Raw genomic sequence first — 24,644 nt, forward strand, 5'->3', positions numbered from 1 at the left:
ATTAATATTGTAAGAGGGCCATTAAATGGTGGAAGGCTCAAAAAGATGATCCAGGAGTACCAGGAGGGTTTGGGGACATGTTCGAAAGCAGCATTTAGTTCAAAATGCTTGTAGAAATACACTTACAGGCCATGAAGAGTGTGGGGTATAGAGGTGGGAGGTGTTTGATGCAGAATGAAATTTTCTTCCTAAAAATCAGTGAGAAAGAGTGGGAGTGGTGCTAAGGGGGAAGCTGGGGAGATCACCCTTCCCCTCCTCCCTCTGCCAGGCACGGGACACTGCGCTGTCTGCACCTCCCTCTTTTAATAAGAGCCTTAGCATATTACAAGCAGCATGATTTTAAATTTCAGTCTCAGTGGCAAATACTAGGGAAATACTGGGAAATACTAGGTTGGGCCCCCAAACCAAACACGTCTGATGTGATCATTCTGTGATGCTGGAAGCATTTGACAGGACCAGAGGACAAACAGGGTGGCACCCTGTTTGGATGTCCTTTGAAACAGCAAATGTTATTGACAGGCAACACGTGCTCTGAGTCATTGCAAAGGTGTCTCAGCTCCTGGACAGGTATTTTGGATGTGGAGCACTGGAGGTAGGACAAGCTGCATCACCCCCTGGTTCAGAGCCCAGCACTGCTGTGCCATGGGCATGGGACAGGCACAGATCAGCTTTCTTCACTGATCAGATTGAAGCCCTGGGCCATGGCATGACCATTCCCCACGCTCCATGGAATGGGAGAAACTCATATGAGAGGGAGGGAGCACTTGGTGTTTGTGTAGGACGAGGAAAGAAAAGGAAAGAAAAGTGAGTAGGAGGACCTTCAATACTCCCCTTTTGCAGGGGGAGAGCTGGCTCTCACCTGGGCTCAGGATTACTCTATCACTCAGAGGTGTGCTCCAGGACAGAGGAATTGTTGTTTCTTCAGAGAGGGAGCTGCAAGAGGGTCCCTGGGAGGTGCAAGCAGTCCCTCAGCCTGATGCTGCACAAAGGCCTGATACTACCCAGACAACTTGTATAAGTGGAGCAGGATTTTTGACACAGCAATGGTCTTAAAGCTCAGGAATTTCTAATTGCCATCACAACCCTCTCATTGCATGACTTATACTCAGTATGTGACACAGCATTAATTATGCATTTTGATTTACAAGTTGCAGCTAATTACTGTTGTCCTGGTGAGTGCTTCTATACTTCATCTTGTTCACACACACAGGGTTGGTAGGAATACTTCAGGGTTTTGCTCTACCTAAGCCAGACATTCGACAGCTATAAAATTGCAAGGAATCTTAGGTAAATAGTGGCAGCAAAAGCTGGGGGCTAGCTGGAGGTACATCCCCAAGTCACAGTCTGAGGGTGAAATTCATACATTCTTTCATCAAGTGGGAAGAGCAGATTTTGACTCCCTGATTTGTTAACCTCATATCTTTCCTGGCATCACAGCCAGCTTGGAGGTGTATGTAGTGAAATATGACTATAAATAATACTTCTTCACACCAACTAATCTCCTAATTTTTAAGGAGGAGCAGCAGCAGAGGGGAGGACCACAGCAGCTGGGGTGCCCACACCTGCCTGGGGCAGCTCCAGGGCAGCGGGGAGCCAGCAGGACCCAGCATGGAGTCACTGTGCCATGGGGCACCTGGGTCCTCCCTGCTGAGCCCCTCCTGCACCTGCGGACCTTGGAGTCACTGAGGGCATGGCTCCAGCACAGGTGACACTGCCCGTGCCTGTGCTGAGCCTGGGCTGTGCCTGTGTGTGACAGGAAGGGCCACGTGTGCCACCCCCTGCTCCTGAACCTCCCATTCCTCTGAACGTGCCCAGGGCTGCCCTGGCATCCAGCAACATCCTGCTCCGGCCGTGCCCTGGCTGCTGCTCACAGGCTGATTCACCGGGCACTGGGAGCTGCTTCCCTTCAAACACACTGCCCTGGCCTGAGCTCTGCAGGCTGCTTTTGGTTTGGTTTTCATTTAATCTGCCTTTCCCTGTGGGCAAAAGCCTGCCCTTCTTTGCAAGGGAAGGTCAGGGCAGAGCTCAGTCAGGCAGCTGAAGTGCACAGGCAGAGCAAAGACGCTGTGTGCACCTGCTTTGGAGCAGTGTGAGAGGCAGACCAGGAGCAAGGAGCTTTCGTCTGAATGCAGCCCTACCACCTCAGCCCTTCCATCAGCATCTTAGTTATTAACATTAATTATTTAATGCTTAATAATGGCATTCTACTGCTGCTACTGACATACTGTGAGACTCAAAAAATCATTCTGTACCCACATGTGCAATCTTTACACAGAAAAGAAGTCTGACCTCTGTTAAGTGTTTCATAAACCAAGAACAATAAAAATTGTTTTCCCCCAGGAGCTGTTTTCCCTATTTCAAGTGAGACTTTCCCAATACTTATTTGTCTGCTTATAAAAAAGTTTAAAATGTTCAGCAGTAAGAAGTGCCATTATAGGAACAAATTGCACAGAGTCTTCAACACGTGACAGTTTGGGGTAATCTCACTGACAGTATTGCGCACACATTAGAACACACATCAAATGAAAATAATATTTCAGAGAGGAACATATTCCACGTCACTCCCCCACAAGAATACTTCAGAGGGTAGGAGAGACCTGCAGCTGTTTGGAAAGTATTAGTCTCATTGCAGAATGAGGCAATATTTAGTGACATATCTTTTTCCAAGTAAATCAGAGTGCAGGACAAGATCTTCCACTTTACTGATGCTCTGGGGGTGCTTGTGCAGAAGAGAGGTGGCACAAAACAGCTGCCTACCCCCATGCCCTGGTGCCCAAGTGCAGCAGCCACCCCTGGTCCCTGACAACAAGGTGCCCCCTTGGTCTGCCCTGGCAGGAGCAGCTGGTGGGCTGCTGCCACCAGCACCATGGTGTGACCAGTTTTAAGAGACACACTGCAATTCCAGGGCAGTTTTGCTCCTTGGTGAACGCTCACTGTGCCCCATGGAGTGGGCAGCAAAGAGCTCTCAGTGCAGGACTGAAGCCACCTCGGGCTCTTGCCTTGAAAACAGACACACTAAATAAAATGTGACCTCTTCTGACACTTGGGACCAGGCCCAGTCTGCACCAAGCTGGTTTATGCAGCCAATGCCCTGCTGGGACAGAGTAGCTGCTCCTTTCCCACCTTCCAGAGGGATGCTCATCCACAGCTGCTCTGCTCCCTGGAGTGGGAGGAACTCTGGCCACGGCCACCCAGGCACTGGTGGGGCTGCTGCTGACTTCAGGCTGTGTGGGCTGGGGCTGCACTGACAGTGAGAGCAGCCCTGCCTCACCCACTCTCGTGGTGTAAACTGAGTGAGGTAATTTCAACTGGAGAGCATCCACAGGGATGGCTCTGTATTGAAGGATCAGCAGAACATAACAGTCTCCAAACATGCATGCACATGCATGCATCTACACACATCTTTCTGTATATACACATGGTGTGTATATATATATATATATATATATATATATATACATGAATAAATAGTACAATAATTTTGTAGTGCTGGGAGAAGCCTGAGGTATTTAGTGTACTAAGTAGCAGTCAGCTTCTACATGACTTTAATAAGTGTTTGTTAATGCGTGTAACAAATGACTGCTGACTGAGTCAAATACAAATGATCATATCAGTAACTTGTACAGAAGATAAACCTAACTCCTCAGCCAAATTCATTTCCCTGCTCTCCTTCTCTAGCTGGCATTTACAAGCTCCAAGCCTAGAAAACAATTCTGCTACAATAATCACACAAAACTAGCTACGAGCACAGACCAGAGTCACAGGGATGATTTAGGCTGGAATAGCACCCTGTGATATTTCATTTTTGAGTAGCATTCATAATATCACAACTACTCAGGGTATGCAGAAGAGGTAGGTAAGTACCCACAAGGCAAAAAGCAGTGCAGGGAGTGCAGTATGCCCCAGGCAGGAGCTGAAATAGCTGCTGAGGAGGGTAGAGCCCATCCCTGCTCCTTATGACAGCTTAAGCAATAGTTTTTTGCAAATATTCTTTCTAAACTCAGCTTTAAAAAAAAGAGTGGGGGAGAGGGGAGGGTTTTTGCAGCTCTTTGAAGGTATATGGGAAGTAGGAGTAAGAAATTCTGTGCAGACCCATACACCATACATGAGTCATGACTTTCTGTTTCAGTTCATTTAGCTCCTGGGTTTGGTGTTCATTGCTGCTACATTCACCCTCTGGTTTAGGAGTTTTTTGTGGTTAAAACAGCCAAGACATGGGAACTCCCGGTCTAGCCCTTCCTCTGCCCAAGGGCAGTGGCAAGCTCTTATTGACCTCTCAGCTCCACTGGTGGAAGTTCTCCACTTCTTCATGGAGTCCATAAATATTTCTTGGGTCAAGTCAGTGTGAGTCCCTGGCCTAGAGGTCACCACTCATCAGCAGAGGTTCCCATCCTCACACCTGAAAATGCTGAATACCAAATAATGTAACCTGTAATGTTGCCTGCAGGACAATCTGGGACACTGAGCCCTAATCTGAGTGTGAGGGGTCAGCACCTCCCCTCTCCCCAGCTGTGGTGTCCCAGAAGGTGACATACATCCAGGGACTTTGATGTCTGTGAGTGTGGAACAGGAGGAGGTAACAGAACTGGAACCGTCCTGGGTCAGAGCAGGTTACTGTGGTGCACCTAAATTTTGGGTTATGATTTTGTCTGAAGCTCCTCTTAGATGCGGGTGGTATGCAATCTGCATGGCTATAAAGACACAATGGGAATTAAAACAAAAGGTGGCTTCATTAATTTTTTCTAAAATATCTGAGGTCTATATGAGTTCAACACTTCCCAGTGGTTGCTCAGTTCTCTGTTGATGATCCTGTCAGTGATGCTGCCCACTGCTAGCAGCAGCACAAGGCAAACTCCTCCAGCACTGATCTGCCCTCAGCTATGCTAATGAAGCAAAAGCTCTGCTTAAGGCGAAAGACTTTTCCTGGGATAGCATTCAGGAATTGTAAAGGCAGGGGAAGAAATTAAATTGAGCAAAGAAATACTCTGTACCTCTTTATTCCTTTCAAGTACAACACCACACTCATTTTCTGAAGAAGTCCCCTCGACTTTCCCCAGTCACATGAGCCATTTTGTCTTTGAAGATCTCTTCAGGCACATTGGTTTTGTCTGCTCTTACGGACCTACTTAATAAAGAATACTTCCATGTTCGCTCTCACCATATGAAAGCGCAGACTCCTCACAGTGATGCACTGGACTAACAGCAAGCAAAGCCCACGGGGCCCACACTTACCCATGTGGCAGATTGGTTCTTTCCTCCGGCCTCACCTCCCCCAGTTTCGAAGTGTTAAAGGAGTGAGGGACCTGTCCTGGCAGGGAGGTGCACTCCAGCCAGCAGGAACCCATAATGGCACAAGCACTCATTCTGCTGTGTCAAACCCCTGGCAGCGCTATCGCTGCATATTTTCCCGATGCTTATCTCCTCTCCCAGGGTGCAGCTCAGGGGAAACGTGTTTCACCAAGCCAGTGCCAACCCGAGCCAAGCCACCGTGGTGTTCGTTAGGAGCGAGGTCTCGGCACCGATTCCAGCATCCCTTCAGCACCCAGCCCTCGGCACTCACGGAAGGGAAGGCAGGATGGGGCGGCGTGGCTTTCGCTGCCCTCTCCGCGCCAGCGATGCTGCACTCCCCAGCCCCGGGAACAATCCCCGCTTGTTCCCGCCCGGTGACCGGGCAGGATCGGCCGCAGCTCCGCGGCGAGGAGATGGAGCTAACGCAGCCCGGGAGAGACGATGGGGAAAAGAAAAAACCAACAAACCAAGCAACCCAACCAAACTCAACCCACCGTGGGTTTTGAGAGGCTGATCTATGCGGTTCCTTGGGTGGAAAGGCATCTGCAGGGACAGCCTCATGCTGTGTTGTTTGTGGGGCTGAGGACAGGACTGCACAGAAGTGGGGGTCAAAGAGGTGACATTTAGAGCAGCAGAGCCCCTGAATGACTTGCCTGACTGCTGTGACTTTGGCTTCCATCATCATCATCATTGCCATCATCACCTAGGCCCTCTGTAGGGTGCTGCTAAGAACCTCAGCCCTGCCTGAGGCTGTGTGGCCCAGGGAAACTCCCCCCACCCGAGCGGATCTGGGGAATGTAATCACCAATTGGGGGAACAAGTTAAGGACACCAAAGTGTTTTGCCATGTTCACCAGCCATGGAGCTGGTGAGAACATTTTCCAGCCCCGACCCGGCAGAGTTTGCAGCCCCCAGGGAAGGAGTCTGCCCTTCACCCTCTGCAATTTTCTCAGGGTTGTGCTCTCCAGCACTTCCAAATGACTATTTTTTTTTTTTTAAATTGCTGAGAAGCTGTTGTGAAGGCTTGAATGTCTAGGAATCTTTTGGGAGTACTGGTTATACCCATATGCATCTTCTTGCAGACCTGGATGTGACTTTCTGCTCTGGCTGGAGGCTGAGGGTGGTTCTCCACTTGCCTTGCTGGAAAGCCCTGAAGGAAAGCAAGGGAGGCAACAGCACCCACCCACTGCTCTATTTGGCTGTCCCAGCATCACCATTTTCAAGTGCTAGCAGGATGCTGCTGTAAGGCAGGATGAAGAAACACTGCTGGGAGTGCTCTCAGAGCCAAACACTGAGCTGGAAGCAGAGGAAAGCCATCCCACAGTGCAGGCCAAGTTATCTGCAGGTCCCACTTGTGCCTGAGTAGACACACCTGAGAAAATCTCTGATAAGAAAACTTAGTGGTGCCAACCTCATAGGGGTCTTTAGGCATCAGAGCACACTTACAGGTTATAATTTCATCTTAACTCCCTGGTACGTTTTGGGAGTGCTTCTTGCCTCCAAGAGCAGGAGCAAGCCCTGCTGCTGTGGGCAGTGTTTGGGACCCCTGCCTGACTGGGTAGTAGGGGGAGGGCTGCAAATGCATACTTTGTACTCTTGATCCTCCATGGTCTGTGCCCACAGCCCGCTCATGATCCCTGCAGCCCAGCAGAGGATGGGAGCTATGGGCAATCAGCAAAAAAAGACTCCTGAGACAGCACATCCATCCATTTCACAAGCCTCCATATCAGAGGTAGTCATTGAAAGATTTAGTTCCTATCATTATTTATTGTATCAAACCAGAAATCTCAGAACTGGTTACAGAAGAAGGTGTTATTACAGAAGAAGGAGTTATTAGCTGTCTAGTAATTTAAATTATCTACTCCTCCTTACTTCACTTTTTGTGGAGCTCTGTTGACGATTGAAAAAAAAACAAACCAAAAACCACAAGTTCTGTTGCTATAGCTACCAAGATGATCTTCCAGCCATGAGATTATGATCAATAAAATATGCCAGATGTGTCTCCAAGAGCTTCCATTAATAAAATACCAAGTGTGATGAGAATCTTCAGACTAATTCTAGGGGACACGAATGAGATGCTTTTAAATATCTCAGCTGATGAAAAGTAAAAAGCAACTAGCACCGGTAAGATTTTATGCCAAGCACTAACTGAAGCATTGCTCTCACTGAGAAGCATGCACCAAAATAGCCTTTCAGAACCACACAGCCCAGAAAGCTGAGCACAAGCGAAAGGGGAACCCTGTGTTTTCCAAGGCTGACATTGGTCCTTTCCCTCCTGCAGATCTGCTGATGTGCAGAACAAAACCCCGGGGCATGTTGTAAAAGTGAAGGCTGAATTTCCTGTCCTTGCAAAACCTCTTCTTCTTCTTTGCAAGTTGTCTGAAAAAGCTCAGTATCCATTTCCCTCTGGAGTGTTTTCCCACGTGTGCTGTAACTCCAAAAGAAAATAAAGAAGAACTCAGGGTCGGGCCCAAGGAAGCTGCAGCAGGAAGGAACAAAGGCAGCAGAGCAGGAGCAGAGAGGAACCTCTGAGTCAGCTCTTGCCTGAGGGCCAGCAGCTCCCTTCCCAGCACCACGGCAGGGTGTGCGGGCTCTGCTCACCCTTCACTGGCCCCTGGAGTCTCCTGCAGTGGATATCTGCTCTTCTCTACTGGAGATCTTTGGTGTAACAGCTTCCAGACACCTCTGGGCCTCCTTCTCCACAGCCTTGCTTTGTCCTAGGTTGCCAAACTCCGACCAAGAACACAACAAAACCAAACTCCATCCTTTCCTAGGCTAGCAGTGCAATTTCTACCAGCTTTATCAGCCCAGCATATGAACCAAGGATCCTTTTTTTCATGTCCACATATGCTTACGGCCCTGCAGTCAGTTGTGGAAACAGTTCTCCTCCCCTGACAGCTCCTGCATAGGTTCCAGTTAGAATTAGATGAAGAGTAGAAATAAAAATTTTATTCAATTTGACTCATGCTTTTATGCTTATTTTTATGCATTTTGGCTCTTAAAAAAAAATATTATTCATATTCTCTCAATTTGCACTTCCCAGCTCATTTTCACCAGCTAATAAAGGTTGATAAACTCACTCCAAGCTTTGTGGATGCTTTGAGTCCAGTTTGAACACTGCATCGCTGATTAGCCCATAACAGGCAAGGTACATGTCTGCTGCCATACTGTCATTGAATTATCCTGTGCTGGAATTGGATGCCACTGTTTGTCGCTGTGGGAATGAAATGTTAATTTAATGCTATCTGCATTTATTAGAGAGCAAGCCCATTGTACAAGCTGCCAAGGGAAACTGACAGTCCTCTACAATAATGAGCGCAGGAGGAAAAAATCCATTTCTCATCAGGAATGACTCTTCCCACCTCTTTTGTGCTGCTCAAGTGTGTGGATGAATGGAGACAAGTCAGCTGGAAATGAGAGAAAAATACAAAAATGTCTCAAGCTTCACCTATGAGTGGACTTGATTCACCCACTGCACAGGTCTGACTTCCTGTCATTAATTCATACAATTTATTTTGCAATTCAAATAAAGAAACCAAATTTTTGCGACATTTCCAAGTATCTTCCTGTAAAAAACTGTGATTTAAACAAAGAGTGGAAAATGCCTAGCACGGTACTCTGGTACTTATTCAGAAACATATTGTGTGTTTTAACTGGGAAAAGAGCTGCCAGGATTCACTCCTGTGCGGCTCGGGGGGAAGGAGCAGCACGGCCGCGGCCCCCGGCAGGACAAGAGGGACCCGGCGGGTGCGCGGCGGCGCCGGGAGCCCCGGGCCGAGCGGGGCCGCGCCGGGAATCTCCGGGAGCCCCGGGCCGAGCGGAACCGGGCCGGGAATCTCCGGGAGCCCCGGGCCGAGCGGGGCCGCGCCGGGAATCTCCGGGAGCCCCGGGCCGAGCGGAACCGCGCCGGGAATCTCCGGGAGCCCCGGGCCGAGCGGGGCCGCGCCGGGAGCGGCGGCGATCCGGGATTCTCCGGGAGCCCCGGGCCGAGCGGCGGCGATCCGGGAATCTCCGGGAGCCCCGGGCCGGGAGCGGCGGCGATCCGGGAATCTCCGGGAGCCCCGGGCCGAGCGGGGCCGGGCCGGGAATCTCCGGGAGCCCCGGGCCGAGCGGGGCCGGGCCGGGAATCTCCGGGAGCCCCGGGCCGAGCGGGGCCGGGCCGGGAGCGGCGGCGGTCCGAGATTCTCCGGGATTCTCCGGGCCGAGCGGCGGCGATCCGGGATTCTCCGGGAGCCCCGGGCCGAGCGGCGGCGGTCCGGGATTCTCCGGGAGCCCCGCGCGCCCCCTGGCGCCGGACGGGCGCCGCGCCGCGGTCCCGAGCGGTCCGGGGCCCGGCCGGCGCCGGGAGAACGGACGGGGCAGGGCAGAGGCCCGGGCCCAGGGAGGGAGCAGCGGATCCTTGGATCGCTGGCCCGGCGGACGAGCCCCCATTGCCCCCGGGCTCTCTCGCGGCCGGGCGGTCCCGGGCAGATTCCTGCACGGCCGGGTTAGTGCTGCTGTCCCTCCCTAGCTCGGCACCGCTGGAACTGCAGCCCCGGGTGGACAGTTCTGGGTTTAGTGCTCCCAGCAGTGAGATAACAAGAGCGGCTTACACTTCATCACGACCTTGCAGGCTCATCAACAAACAGTCCTTTGCTGGGCAGGGAGGATGACAGCCCTGGCAGTGAAGGAGCTCATCATTTGGCCTGAAGTCAAGCTGAACCTCAGACCTAGAAAGTGTCACAGACCAAATTCAAAACCTCTATTACTCCACCACAGCCTGGCTCAGCTCCTCTCTGTTGTGCAACCCTGAGCACCTGGCCTCGTGCCTGAGTGGGAAGCAGACCTGTAGGAGCAGCAATACCAGTATCTTTCAGGAAAAGCAGGCAGCTCGTCCCTTCCCCCAGCACAGGGACAAGTCACTCACACCCGAGGTGGCCAAAGGGGAGCTCTGCAGTCTGAAGGGGAAGGGTGGCAGGGGCTGAGCCTGGTGGTGACAGGACCAGGACTCTCTCTTGATGTGTGTGAGCAGCAGGGGCTGCGCTGCCTCTGCTAGACAACCCCCTACCAGGTGTGAGAGGATATCCTCTCCTACAGCAGCTTCCTAATTCCCTCCGCAGCAGCAGAGGCTCACCCTGCTGCCGCCCCTGCAAACCAGGCTAGTGCACGCACAGGAAGGCTCGCAGTGAGCTGTGCCTGAAACGAGCTTTCCTGGGCAGCAAACTAAACTCTGTCCTGGCTTCTGCTGAAGCGTATTTCCTGCAGTAAAAGCATTTAAAGAATCATTTACACCCTCCCAGGGAAGATCATTACAAAATATCCTCCGAATACTCGCTTATCGGATGATGAGTGATCACTTAAAACACCTGTCCCGGCAGCACAACACGCCCTGACTGATGGAACTGGGCCTGTTGATGAAGGTGATAAGCAAACAGGATAACGCCCGACGTTTACACTTTGCTGAGCTAATTTACCTTTACTTTTTAATGCTGCTCCTGACAAAAGCAAAATCAAGAACCCACTGAAACAGCAAGAGGCTTCACAGGTATCTTCAATACTATAAACTGTGAAGTGTCCATTTGTCCAAGTGTAGGAGACAATTTAGCTGACTTACAGGACAGGGGCTTCCAGGCATCTGTTCCTCACAACAGGAGCTGTGGAAATAAATCTCTTTAACACACACCCGGGGGCACCTCCGAGTTATTTCCACACCCAGTTTTGTGGATTCAGGAACGCGGAGAATGTGGGTTATGCTGCCCTCCTTGCTGCAGGTACATATCAACACTTCCCTCGGTACTGGAGGTGAGACTGTCGATGGATTTAGCTCTGTTCTACCGCCCTGCCCACACCAGGCAGAGCAGAGCCTGCAGGACATCCCAGGGTGCAGATATACCACACCATGCTATGCAATGCCTCAGCTTTCCCTTTATAATCATTAGCCTCTTACTTTTCTTTTCAAATGCAAACAGGCTAAACAGGCTCTTTTATTTTGTACAGCATTTTCCTTCTTCACCTCATTTCCTCTGCCCATTGCCCTGGACAGCGCAGCTGACTGGCTGATACCCTCTGCCCCTCCAGCTGTGGCAGTGAAACACTCGGAGGAGTCCGCGGCTCCAAGTGCTCTCCCCGCACTGCCCCCAGCAAGGGCTGGCTCAAGATCAAACAATGAACAGCCCCGTGCGGACTTCATCGAGACTCGTGAGCTCAAAACTCCCCAGGCGAAAATTCTGACGTACCCATCAGACTTCAGTGATCATCTTCCAGATGTGTTTCCTCCGTAATTTAGTGAGGTTTTATTATGTCTTTAATGAGTACTTCAGTGGCAGTTTTGCACATAGCACGTGTTAAATAGTGATTCATTTTGACACTTCCTAAGCGGGTGTTACAACTCCTCGGTGCATTCAAGGGGGAAGGCACCTAGGCCAGCCAATGAATTCCTTACCAGTCTGACAGTGCAGGTAACCACAGCTTTTCCCTGGCAGAGATGCAGTAATATGTTTTGCTTACTTTCGAAAGTGATTTTGGACCATTCCATTGCCCATAGGAAACTTCAGAGTGAAAGATTTCCTTTCGTTTCTGAGCATCCCTTAGTGGTTGTCTGCAATTAAAGAGGTCTGAGTTGACCATCTTCTGTTAACAGGGTACACTATGAAATATTTTACAGTATAGACCAGCTCACTGCTGAACAGCTTTACAGATGCAATTTCTCCCTCCTGAGATCTTTGCTTTTACAGTAACTGTATTGGCAGACTTAAATAATGACCTCTTTTATGCTTTATATATATATATGTATATATATATGTATCAAAGCTATATATCTGGCTAAATCTTTTTCTGTGGAAATTATCCAGAAGTTGATTGCAGCCTTGCATAACTACACTGCTCCATAATAAACATCAGTTCAATAGCACTAAGAAAAATAGAATCAACTATTACAGATAATTGGTAAAGGAAAATGAGTCCCTTGAAAGGAGAAGCCTACAGAAGTCTAGATGGCACAGAAACACTGGAAATGGATTAATCTGTCTCAACCAGAATGAAGGGTCACCAAATCAGCAGACACCCAAGTTTAAGAAAAGAGAGGTTCACACAGCCAGTGATAACTCATGGTAACTCCTTTCCAACCACGTTTACATGGATTCTGGAAACAACTGTCCAAGAATGTGGGTAACGAAGCTTTGAGCACCACCATACAGACAACTGACAGCACACTCAGGAGAGCCCCAAGCACAACACAACACACCTGGACAAGATTGTTGCATCACCACATTTGACCACATGTAGAGATAATAAATGGAATAAATGCACAAAGAAGTTCAAAGATTTTTCTCCTCTTTATTTAAACACAAATACATTTACAGCATGCAGGTAAGTTAAAACTATATGGCGTCTTCCCCAAACCAATTGTTTTAATGCATCTTAAGTGTACTGAAGTTAAATCAGATTCCACAGGTAGACTTGTCCTCATGTCAAATTTAGAGTTACACACAGTAGTGAGTCAGCATTTAAGTTATGTAAATAATTTAGTTGTTCACCAGAAATAAATATTATTTCACCAAGTTCCTATCCTAAACCATCTTTTAAAAATATGATCTAGAGGAACATAAGAATAAGAACCACTCAAAGACTGCAAGTTGAAATAGCAGTGTTGAACATTCCCTGTATAGACTGAATACTTTCATTTACAAAATACAGTAATTGTCCTGTCTGGCTGACCTATGACAGCCAAACCAGAAAGCAAAGAAAGTTGTGTGTTTTTCTTTTTTTTACATTTTAAGAGGCAGTTCTTGGTAAACTTCATAAAAGGTTTAAAATAAAAAAAAAGTTTAAATATAAAAAGGTGATGTACACGGAGCTACACACTAGTTACTATTTAATCTAATTTTTTAAACACAGCAATTTTCAGCACCAAAACCCATGACAATTACCTACAGGAATGAAACCCCCATTCACAGGCATGAGAAAAAAAATCCTGCTTCATTTGAGTGTGTTGCTTTGTTTTTATGATTGCACATTGACAAATGAAGGCCTGAAAACCTGTAGTTCACACAGAGAAAGATAATGGACAGTGCTTATTCCATGATGAGAGATTTAACTCAAAATATTTTGTTGTTTCTTTATTTTTTTCCCTCAGCATCCTGCCTTCAACTGTGCTCTAAAACAACTGCAAGTTTGGAGTGCTTGGCGGCCTTAGTGAAAAAAACTGTCTTAAAAGCTGAAAACTCCAAAATAGTGGGATTTCCAACTGATACACTCAACCTTTAAAAATCAAACTACTAAAATTCAGACTACTGTAGATATAGAAAAAAAGTGGTTCAAGGTCTAAAATTTGACTATAATCCATCATAATATAAATATTTTGCCTATTTTAAAATAAAAAAATTCAAAGTGATTTGCTGTCTGAACAGAGTTTCTACGGTTTCCACAATAACTGAATACCCAGCAAACAACTCAAGCCAGAACAAAAAGTTGTATCAACCAGGTCTGAAAAACTCATTGCATTCTTCCAGCAATAGTAAATTTCTTCTTTCTTAAAGACCTGGTAACTAACTAGTTTCTATACAGGAGAAGGCCGTCCTAAAAATTATAGTGGCTAAACCCTATGAATAAGTTAAGTAAATTATACTATAAAACTTTAAACCCCATATTCAGCTCAGTGAGAGTACTGGGGCTCTAAACAAACAAATAAAAAAAAAAAAGTCAAACCCCCACGTTTCACTTTGTTAGCCACTTTACAGGACTTTATTGCAAAGAGAAGAAAAATATTCAACAACTACTACTTTGGACATTTCATATACCTACTTACAAATGAATTACAAATACAATTCAGGGTAGCACTTTATTTTATTGTTATTTTAAACACATGCCTCTGGCATTTCAGGATACATCAGTTTTAAAAAGTTGTGTCCTTTATTTATGTGTCTGAATTCACTGGCCTGTTGCTGAAAAAGGCTTTTTAAACCTAAAATTAAAATTTTAGTCAAAAATTCCAGTACTCTATGTAGTGGAATATAACTTTACAGTTCAGATTGCCCTCATTTCACTATTACAAAATAGTGAAAGTGAACTATCACGGATATAGACAAATGGACAGAAAGGCTCATCAGAATGAAGCAGAATGTTTTCACTCCACCAGACTGTACTGTGTGCAGAACCAGGAACAGGACAGATGGGATAATCCATTGCCAAAGTCTTTTCTGTAAACTCGGGTTTACTCTTATTACTGTACAGTATTTAATTCTAAGTCACCCGGTGGCCGGGCACGGGAGGAGATAACAGTTACAGAGCCTTGTTCATTCCCAACTCTTTAGGCCGGCGGTGTCGCGGTGCCTCAGGCAGCTGTGGCAGCACTTCAGGATCCTCACACCATACACACACAGTTACTTCCAATGCTCTATGCAGCATTCCAAAAGAAAACTGTAAGGTACAGTGCCGCCCTAACTCAGTGGGACATGTAGTGTTATGTGAAGTGATAAAAATGAAAGTATATTTAAACACTGTTGCACGTTCCCTAAGACAATAAGATGTACACAAATTAAGCTAGAAAATTTGAACTAAGATTTTTCTCAACGTACATTCAGCTTGGCACAGTGCGGACTAAATTTAAGACATGAAAGACAAACTGTGTAATAAGCAGAGCTACACTTTAAGTAACATGTCATTTTTCAAGACGCCAAAATTGCACTCTAGTTGGTTTTTTTTTGGGAATCAGTTAGCAGAATTTGTAGAAGGGGAAAGAGCTGTACAGGCCAGGTATAATTTATACAATTTTCAAAAAATAATCCTACAGTCCCCAAAAGGAGAGATTATTGTCATGGAATGACTCCCTCTACACAATATCTGATCTTCCTCATGCTGCATTTACTTTTCAGCAACTGCAAATGAAAAAAAAAAAAAAATCATAGTTAAGACAAAAAAGCAAAGTTATTCACATTTACAGTAGACCATATCACTATTTACATGGCCCTTAAGAGCCTGGTTCTTAAACCACTCAGATAAGTGCTAATAAAAAACCCACTTTAAAATAAGAAATTACAGAACATACAAAGAATTTAAGCAATGCTGTGTGCTACCAATGATTTCACAGAACCACAAACTGACTGGGTATGCAATCTTGACTGCAATAATGGAGCCAACATTACAGACAGAAACCACTTAAGAGTCCAGTTCCATTTCCCATGACTTTTGCTGCTATTCCTGGCTAGTGGCAACTCTTTGCTCATTCAAGGCAAATATTATTCAAGGTTAATGTACCTATCAGTTCAATCTCTTATTTACTAAGAAACATTACTGAACAGAACCAGGCACCTTGACTAGTACTACCGCCCAGTTTTCTCTGAATTGGAGAGAAAGGTTGGAAAAGTCAGTCAGCTAATGAAAAGAAATAAATAGAAATAAGATTCACATAAGCTGTTCTGGAGCCCTTCAGAAGAAGAGCACTCAGATTTCAAGCACCCCACCCCATTTTACAACTATTTCAAACTGAAGATGCAGATAATTAACTAAGGGAATGTCTACAAGACATTTATAGACACATTCAAAAGTGAAGATGACAACAGAGAATATTAAGTACAGCATTACTGTTAGGTGAACAACAGATCAATCAACCATAAAGCAGATATTAATTAAAAAGAGACATGATTCTATAAAGCAACTTAAACATATTAAATACCATGCAACATGTAATTACTTTGGAGATTAGAGATGTTTTAAAGTAAGTGCACATTTAATATCAATTACTGTAACGGTATTTTAGCTAGGCTAACATTTTAAGTTTACTGGATGAGGACATGAATTCTTCTGTTAAATAATTCCAAATCACTGACACATGAAGCAGTGTGCAAACACAGTAAGAAAAGCAAATAAATAACATGTGAAAATATGGTAAATTTTATTTCATCGCTGAATGTTTTCCTGAAGAAAACCATATTTAAAAAGATACTAGCAAGCCAAAAGAATTTAAAATATCCTCTCCTTTCCCAAACAGTAACTACCGCTTTTGACTGGTAACCATCTCCCAGCTGATTGTTTCCACATTTTGTTCTACTCCTGCAGAACACCACCAGAATTACCATTTTACAGCAAACATGTTTCAGAAGAAAAGCAGCAGCATCTTTAGTCAGGGAACATTATACCATTCCACTGGCTATAAAACTCTGTAAAAAGAAGTTTATCTGACTATTCAAGTGACTTTATGCCACAAAATGAACCACAATAAACTTAATACAAAGTAGTTTGATCCCACATTTTACAGAATGCCACAAGACAAACTTACACTTTGTCTTGCCGTCCCCCTCCGCGCAGCACGACTGGCTGGCTGTTCTGAGTGAACGCACCTCCACCACGAATTGCACTTGGATGAGTTGGAGAAGCTGCTGGATGCTGGCCAGGGCGGATAGGCTTAGCTGCACGACAAGAAATGTGACTTACAAATAAATATACAGGAAGACCTTGGATTATTCAAATTTACTGATATCATTAGCCAAATGTAATAGTCACAATTGAATGCACTTTGAATAAGAAAACAAATTTAGAGGATGGCATTCTGAGAACGTAACAGATTAGTGTCAACTACAACAAACTATGGAAAATAGACAAAATTTGCATTACTGATCCCTGTTAAGGCTTGCAAAGCTTCTGACAAAGATTACCTTCACAAGAATTATCTGTTCCACCTAATGTATTACCTTCTATGAATCCTTTTTTTTTGGGCAATAAGAACTCAAATAAGACACAACACTAGACAGATTCCTGAGAGTTATGTATCAGTAAGGAATCATTACAATTGCTGTCCTTCCCACATCTACTTTATTGATAAAGTCACTAGTTACTAGTCACTCTGTAGGTGGTTCTGTGTACCAATACTCCATAGATAACACTACTTCATCAACTTACCACCACATAAAAATAAAACTTGCTCAATAGCCAAAGTAAAAATCCAGTAGTTTTGACAGGTCATTCATAAGCTGCATACACTTAGTAAATTGTATTTTCAATCAGTTTTGCACTTAGCTCTTAACAGAACACACATAATGTATGCATAGGACTTCACAAAATTCTGTAATATTAAATGGAAGCACTTAAAATTTCAGCAGGCAAAAAAGAACCTACAGGTAGCAGTTGCAGCAGAGAAACACTTCTCAATTACTGCCTTATAGGAAATTGACCTTCAGGAAGACATGACTAGTTCATCTAGACATTTAATCACAAGAGGCTGTACACCTCAGGTGAGGCCACCACAGAATTGTTTGTCTTCTTGGAGACCACTTGAGAGAAAATTAAGACAAAAAAGCACCTGTCTGCAAGCTGCCACTTCGTGTGACCAAAAAACTATTTTGCAACAGCTCTTTGCAGATCTGCGGAATATGAGCAAAATTTAACTGCAATGCTCATTTTAGTCACATTAACATTTAAGAGAAGTGTATTGATGACTTAAGTCCTTCAGTTCTTCAGCTTTAGTGTAATGTGCACAGTTAAGCTCTCCACAGGTCACACACCTTCTTGGTCCTCAGCACTCGACAGAGTAATAGCAGGGGGAGGAGCAAAGGAATATGACTATTTTGCCTCCACCTTCCTACCTGTGTTATTTTCCCCTAGAGAGGGCTGTGGATACTGTATGTTTTGGAACAAAGAACCAAAAAGGTAATTAAAGATCTTCGGATATTGTGGGTTTCTGTCTGCTCCTCTGCCTCATAAGATCAGGTCAATTTCGTCGTTGTTGTTGAAGGTGATGGCTTAATTTTTCTTGTTTCCTTGAAATACCTATTTAGTCTTAGAAATTGGAATGGAATTGGAATCACCTAAGCGATTAAGACTCACATGCGGTGTATTGTTTCTTCTAGGAAATGTAACATATTCAGGCTAGAATTCTAGGTTGGTAAGCCTTTTCGAAAGCCATTTTAAAAAATAATAAACCAAACAACAATAAATACCACCTCCACACACAGTCTGTTAACCAAAATATAACTCACAGTAGAAAATAGATCATATTGATATGTGCAGTTTCAATGAGGACTGAAAGATGCACATATACACAAAAACAAAACAAAAAAAGCAGGACACAGATGAAGCTTTAGGAGGCAGGGGATTCTTTACTCACCAATTTGTGCTGAATGTCCTCTTCTGGCCATATTCTTGGATCTTACAGCTTCCTTTATACGATCTACTTCTTGCTGGTACCGCTTGCGATCACGAGAAGCGTTCTCTTTGGCTTCCTTCAGTGCAGACTCCAAAGCTTTAACTCTTTCAGCTGTAGCTCTAAGTCGCTTCTCCAGTTTAGGAAGTTCGCAGCGAAGATCAGCATTATCACGTACCAGCTACAAAACCAGAAGCGATTATTTTCTTAGTATCCCTCTTCATAGGGGGAGCTAACGAAAACCCCCCCTCACCCCTAAAGAGGTAAAGCAGTAGGGTTACCATATTAACTTTGCTTAAGCTTTTACTAAATCTACAGAGGTCAGTGACATTGAGAATGTAATTTGAAAAATCAGTCACTGTGGAAGAATCTGCTATCCAACAGAGAGACCTCTTCCATCTGAGACAGGCCAGCAGCTTTTAGACTCATATATGTAGTCTTAACACCAGCTTGGATCCCTGTCTAAGTGCAGCTATTTTGTTATACGCTCACATGCACTTAAAACAGCTAATTAATTTATGTTACAAAATAATAGACTAAAGTTTTCCTGTATCAAGAGACACACTTAAGATGTATGGGTATTAACTTATAAAAGTTACTTTATGACCAATAGACAGTTGTTTCTGTAATAATGGATCTGGAGTAGTTTCATTAAAATTTGAAATGAAGTCACACTGTACCTGCTTGTGAACCTTTGTAAGCTGTTCAAGATTATTCTCAAGGAAGGAAATCTTCTGTTTCTGTGCAGCACTGCCTCCTGTGTCATCTGAATCGATCTCAGCACTCTGCAGTAACAAAGGCAGGGGAGTGAGACAGGAGTCTGAGTACACACCTGAACTTCTATACTTAAGATCAAGTCTTAAAAATTAAACCAAATAAACTTCAGTTCCTAATTTAGTTCAAAACTGAAATTCATGCAGCATCTTCAGAAACAGGTTTAACTACAGCACCACATTACCTTTTTCACTCTAGTAGCCAGATCTTGAACAAACAGCTTCCGAAGATTGTGAAGAGTCTGAAGTTCTTTTGCCTACAATTAAAGACAAGAAATTAAAAAAAACCAACCCAAACAAACGCTGAAAGAAAAAAAAAAAAGACAAATATTGACATTTCCTTTGGAATATATTCTGACTATCTTACCACAGTCTCTTCCAAACCCTTTAAATCTTGCCTCGCTTGTTCCCGTCTGTCCTGCATAACCCTAAAAGAGAATAAATTGTTCCTGAAATATCCTAGAAAAATCAGAAAATTTTTTTTAGAGGACTAGAGTAATTAGCACTCTATGGTACAAATGAAAAAAATCTTATGGTTGAAGTCTTAAAGACGTAAGCAACAGAAATCTGTATGGCATGGGGGTGATGGGACTTGGGGAGTTGCAAAAGAAAAAGAGGGATGTACTTTTAATACAGAATACAAACAAGTACATTCAGATGCATAAATTATATAAGCTTCTAGAATAGTAAAAGACAAGACTCTCAGAGTTAGCTTTGGAGTGAACATTTGGAGAGATCTTATCCTACAAATGTTCTTAGCTGTGACTAGCTGAGATGATAAATATCATGTGCCAGATTAAAAATTTTCTCTTCTTTTTAACACCTCACCCTCAACACATTGGCAAAACCAGCATTGTAAACAACAATGTCAGTGTACCGGAATAGAACCTGATGATTATCAGTGTACAGAGCTGCTGTCTTGCCAGTTAATGTGAAAGCATTTTCTGCACAGGAAACTCAGAACTGTACGTCACTGCAGTTACCAAGATAATAGAATACAGGAAACATATGTGGACTTTCCTTTTTATGACCTGAGATTAGAATAGAAAGGCCAAAAATGTGTAGTGCTCCTGTTAAGTAGTTTAAAAAGCTTCTTTTCCTCTTGGAATTTCTCCTTACTCAGTCAGTTTCACTACTTGTTCACAGTTAAATGAGTAAATATTTGACCTATTAAAATATTTTAAATGTCACTATCCTATCCATTTTCCCGGTGTCTCTGGATAAATAGTTCCCAGCATCTTCTGCAACTTCAAATTGAAAAAATTAAAGTGAATAATATGCATTGTTCCTGGTCTGTCATTTGCCATACACATTTATGATATTCAATGGAAAATAACTGGATTTAAAAAGTCTGGGGGAGGACACAACACAATTTTTAGAAGTCTTTGCAAATCTTTTGAAGAGAAATGTTCCTATACAGCAGGTGCTTTAAAGTGGTCAGTGTTAGATGTAGTTGAGCCTACAATCTGAAATAGAAAGCAATAATGTGGTATGTATAGCAAGTCTTACAAGACAAGAAAACCTCCTGTAGTTACTGTAGGTTTTGTAATAATTGTGGCAGATAAATAAATCAAAATAAAATGGAATCACAATACCAGAGCACTGTTAAAATTTCAGTCAGTTAAACAGGACAAACAAACAAAAAGGTAAAAAAAAAATAGCAAGCATTGCTTCTTGGTTACCAGCACAGATCAGTCAGGTCCCTCTGATTACTTCAAATCTCATGATAAAAATCCCTGAAAATCACTGTGTGTTTTAAACATAACCAAAAAGAACTTTTCAAAAAGTACTTTTAAGTAGAATGTATTTTTAGCTTCTGTAAAGATAATTTGTATGCACCAGGAAGGGGTTATAACTGATACACTTAGAAAGATTTCCAGGAGGTTAAGGTCAGATTTCTAGAAGCTGAGAACTCTTGTTGAGCTTGAACTTGGATACTTACCTGCAAGCGGAATATAATTCCATTTTTTCCACCAACTTTCGAGTCTCTAATTCACTAACACATTGTATTTAGTTAATCATTGAAACATGCAACTGTTTAATTTTAAGAATAAACCAATTAGAGCCACCTAAGAAGTTAAATCACATAAGAACCATAAAAAAATTAAGGGAACACAAGAACTAGAAAAAGAGTAAGGGGAATTGTTAGAAAATTCTTGCAATCTTAAAGAATGCAATAAATACTTAGCTGCAAATTGAAAAGTTATTTACTCCAATCCATAACACAGTCATAGCCTTATTATCTTCCATAATTTTACTTCTTATTTTCAGTATTCATGCAATGCAAGGGTTTCAAAAAAGGTTCAGGAAGGCCTCTTTAACAAGCATATTATAAAGTGAATATTAGATCATTAGCTTATAGAGTAAGCATCCCTACACACACATTTGTTTTATGAATCATTATAACTTACGTAAGCTCATGAAGTTTTCTGCTTTTCTCCTGATCAGTTGCTTTCAGCTTCTCATGCTCAACTCTCAGCCGTTCCTGTTCAAGCATCATCTTCTGGTTTTGGCTGAACACAAAGTAAATATTTAATCAGCTGAAACTCTCAGCCCATTCAGTAACATAATGGAAGACAGAAGGACAGTTCTGCAGGAAACTCTCACCACTTCCTTCCCCTGTACTGTGCTTCTGTACTTGCCCAGCCCAGAGACATTTGGCACCACTAAAACAAAGTCAAGTACTTACTCTTGAAGCTCAGTGATGAGCTTTTCCTTTGCATCAACTTCATCTCTCAGGCTACTGATTTGTTTCTGATGTGTCTCACGATGGCTCTGAATTTGCTGCTCCACAGCTTGCTATTAGAAAAAACCAGAACGTATTAAATATTCTGAGTTACCACCAGGCTTCACTCTGTGGGAATTCGGGTTGTTAAGGTTTTCTTCTTTTTCAAGCAATGAAATTAACTTACTTTGACTTCATTTGCAGTTTGAACCTTATTTAAGTGCTCTTTCTCCATCTCATGAACCTTTTCTAGAAGGGACAGAACAAAAACCACAATTCAGCCAGGTACCTACATAATCACATGGATGATGATATTTGTTTCCCTTCCCTTGCCAACACCTTACAATTTGGAAAAAGTTCCCTCCCACCACAAAAATTAACTGAATTAATAACATCTTTACTCCTATCAATAACAGTTCTTTGAAGCAGCAAACATGTTTTACCATGGATTAATTCTACACGTTCAGTAGCAAAAAGCCTTTCTATAGCTCTACCTTTCAACCTAAACAGAACTGACCAATTTATATATTTATAATTTATTATATATTTATTTATAATTTATTTATTTTCCACTTTATATTTATCACTGTAGTGTTCAAATGGTGGTGGTGAGTGGGGTGTAGGGAGGCAAGTCCTACCCTGTGCTCGGAGTTGAACTAATTCTTCATTAAGAGAATCCACAGATTCTTCCAGCTGCCTCTTTTTCTGTTCCACATTCTGAAGATATTCAGTCAGTGACTTGATCTTGGCTTCATGCTTGTGGAATGAAAAGATTCATTTGCTTTGGAACTAGGTACCATGGAATTACATCTGCATAAACGGTTCATACTTATTTTTCACACAACAAGTAACCTTGTCTCAAAACAAAAATTGTCCCAGCTAGACTCTTAGAAGAATATGACTACTCAAGTAGATCTGTAATGCAGCTTTTAACACAGTGTCTTTATTCTGGGTTGGAATGAAATACATTTTTGGCTGGGAGAAGAGACGTTTTGCATGCTAAATACTAACAGAGGCAAGAGAGGCCCACTGTATTTAGAAGATGGCTCTGAAATGTGCATCTCTTGATTTTAAAAGAAATGATTATCTGTATAAAAAACAACATATAGAAATATTAAACTGTGTATCTAGATCTAATGTTAGAAGTCACATTACTTATCTTTTCTAACAATCACATTAAAACAGCCTTTCCCACATTAGAAATAAATTGAATCTGCTATGCAAACCTCCTGGAATTTTACTCTGCTATTACCTCTCCCACTTCCAGCTTGGGGCATTAGCAGGCAGAGTGACCACTAGCCACCTGTGATGGAGAACACACAGGCTCCAGTATTTAATACAAGTGCTACAAATGCATTAGCAGGCTACAGATAAATGGCAGGAATTCTGACATCCTGCCATGCTGAATTACTTAGAAGCATCCAATCTGATGAGAGTACTAAGGAAACAGCTGAGTCTTATGTTAGGTGCCAAAAAAACTCTGCAATTTTTTTTTCCCCAACAGGTTAATGAATTTAATTTATAAAGAACACTGTGCACTGAAGAGAAATATTTACCTGTGAGATCCGGAGCTGGCAGGCAGCCAACTCCTTTTCATTTTCTTCCATCTTCTTATTGCTTTCAGCTTGTGTGCCTTCTAACTGTTTGCAACGTTTTACCATTGTTTTCACTTCTGATTTCATTTTGCTAATGTACAGTCTTGCGACTGTGAATTCTTCATCTATCATGCCAGTTCCCTCAGGCTGCTGGAAAGGGTGAAATAGCACATTTAGCAAGCTCACATAACAAAAGTGAACTAACAGCACACTGGAGCGTCTTAATGCCCAAGACACATCCCCAGCCACAACTGATAACTACAGAAGGGGAAAAAAAAAAAAACCAAAAAAAACCTTACATTTTGGTATTTAAGTTTTCTGATGGATGATTTAGAAGTTTGTACAAGGACAATGAGTTGCTTGAACAAGGAAATACAATTCACTATTGATTTCTAATACTGCTTATATTCTTGCCCTATAGCCATCTTCTAGACTTGTCTTTTATTTCATGTCCTCATGCTATTTTTAATACAAATATCACCCTGATCATGACTGCAGGTCAATATTAGATTTCCAAGATAATACTGTTGATTAAGACCACTTCATACAGCAGTTTGATAACATGAATGAGAACATTGCTTCAGAAAAAAATCATGCATGCTCTTCCTCATCTATGCATAATCTAATTTTGTCTGGGACCTGATTAAGTCACAATATAAGCAATGGAGAAGCTTATGTCCAAATTATTAATATAGATGAAACTTCCTATAGTGGCAATTTTTACCATACTAAGAAAATTCCCCCACCTATCCACAATGCATTTAATACATGGCACTGAAGACAGCAGTGATTAACTCTTACCTTGACATCATTATTTCCTACTGCAATTCCAATCTCTGCAAGATCTTTTAGTAAGGAGGCCATCATTTCTGTTGCTCGTTTCTTCTGATGGTTGGTCATTTCTTTCAGTTTCTGAAGTTCTGCATCTATACTGGCTAAAGTGACCTACAGTAAAACAAGTTACCCTTGATTAAACAAAACACACTCTTTTTCTTGGAACTAGCTTCATACTATTTACAAAGAACCAGTATTTTTTCTGAAAGAGCTAAAAAGTACTGGGGACAGAGATCTTCAACTCAAGATCTTAAAATTCTGCAGCAAAATTAGTGCTAACACTGTAAAACAGCATTTAGAGTTACATACAATTAA

General features: G+C 43.1%; 1 protein-coding gene across 2 annotated transcripts in view; it reads right to left on the bottom strand.

Moving 5' to 3' along the window:
* Window positions 1-12,582: 12,582 nt before the first annotated feature.
* The window catches only part of KIF5B (kinesin family member 5B), a 33,819-nt gene continuing 21,757 nt past the window's right edge, over window positions 12,583-24,644 (bottom strand). Inside the window, exons 15-26 of one of the 2 annotated variants that reach the window (XM_031503806.2) lie at window positions 24,297-24,440; window positions 23,457-23,642; window positions 22,539-22,656; window positions 22,088-22,149; window positions 21,865-21,974; window positions 21,587-21,688; window positions 19,543-19,603; window positions 19,361-19,432; window positions 19,083-19,187; window positions 18,367-18,583; window positions 16,543-16,672; window positions 12,583-15,142 (exon numbers count right to left, since the gene is read on the bottom strand). In XM_031503806.2, the coding sequence (XP_031359666.1) occupies window positions 15,136-15,142; window positions 16,543-16,672; window positions 18,367-18,583; window positions 19,083-19,187; window positions 19,361-19,432; window positions 19,543-19,603; window positions 21,587-21,688; window positions 21,865-21,974; window positions 22,088-22,149; window positions 22,539-22,656; window positions 23,457-23,642; window positions 24,297-24,440 (1,314 nt within the window). In that variant the 3' untranslated portion in view covers window positions 12,583-15,135. Of the gene's footprint in view, window positions 15,143-16,542; window positions 16,673-18,366; window positions 18,584-19,082; window positions 19,188-19,360; window positions 19,433-19,542; window positions 19,604-21,586; window positions 21,689-21,864; window positions 21,975-22,087; window positions 22,150-22,538; window positions 22,657-23,456; window positions 23,646-24,296; window positions 24,441-24,644 lie in introns of both variants that reach the window. The other variant, XM_021542972.2, reaches the window with a different exon arrangement.

This window comes from Lonchura striata, chromosome 1 (genome assembly GCF_046129695.1).
Source record: "Lonchura striata isolate bLonStr1 chromosome 1, bLonStr1.mat, whole genome shotgun sequence".
In the NCBI taxonomy this organism is placed as follows: domain Eukaryota; kingdom Metazoa; phylum Chordata; class Aves; order Passeriformes; family Estrildidae; genus Lonchura; species Lonchura striata.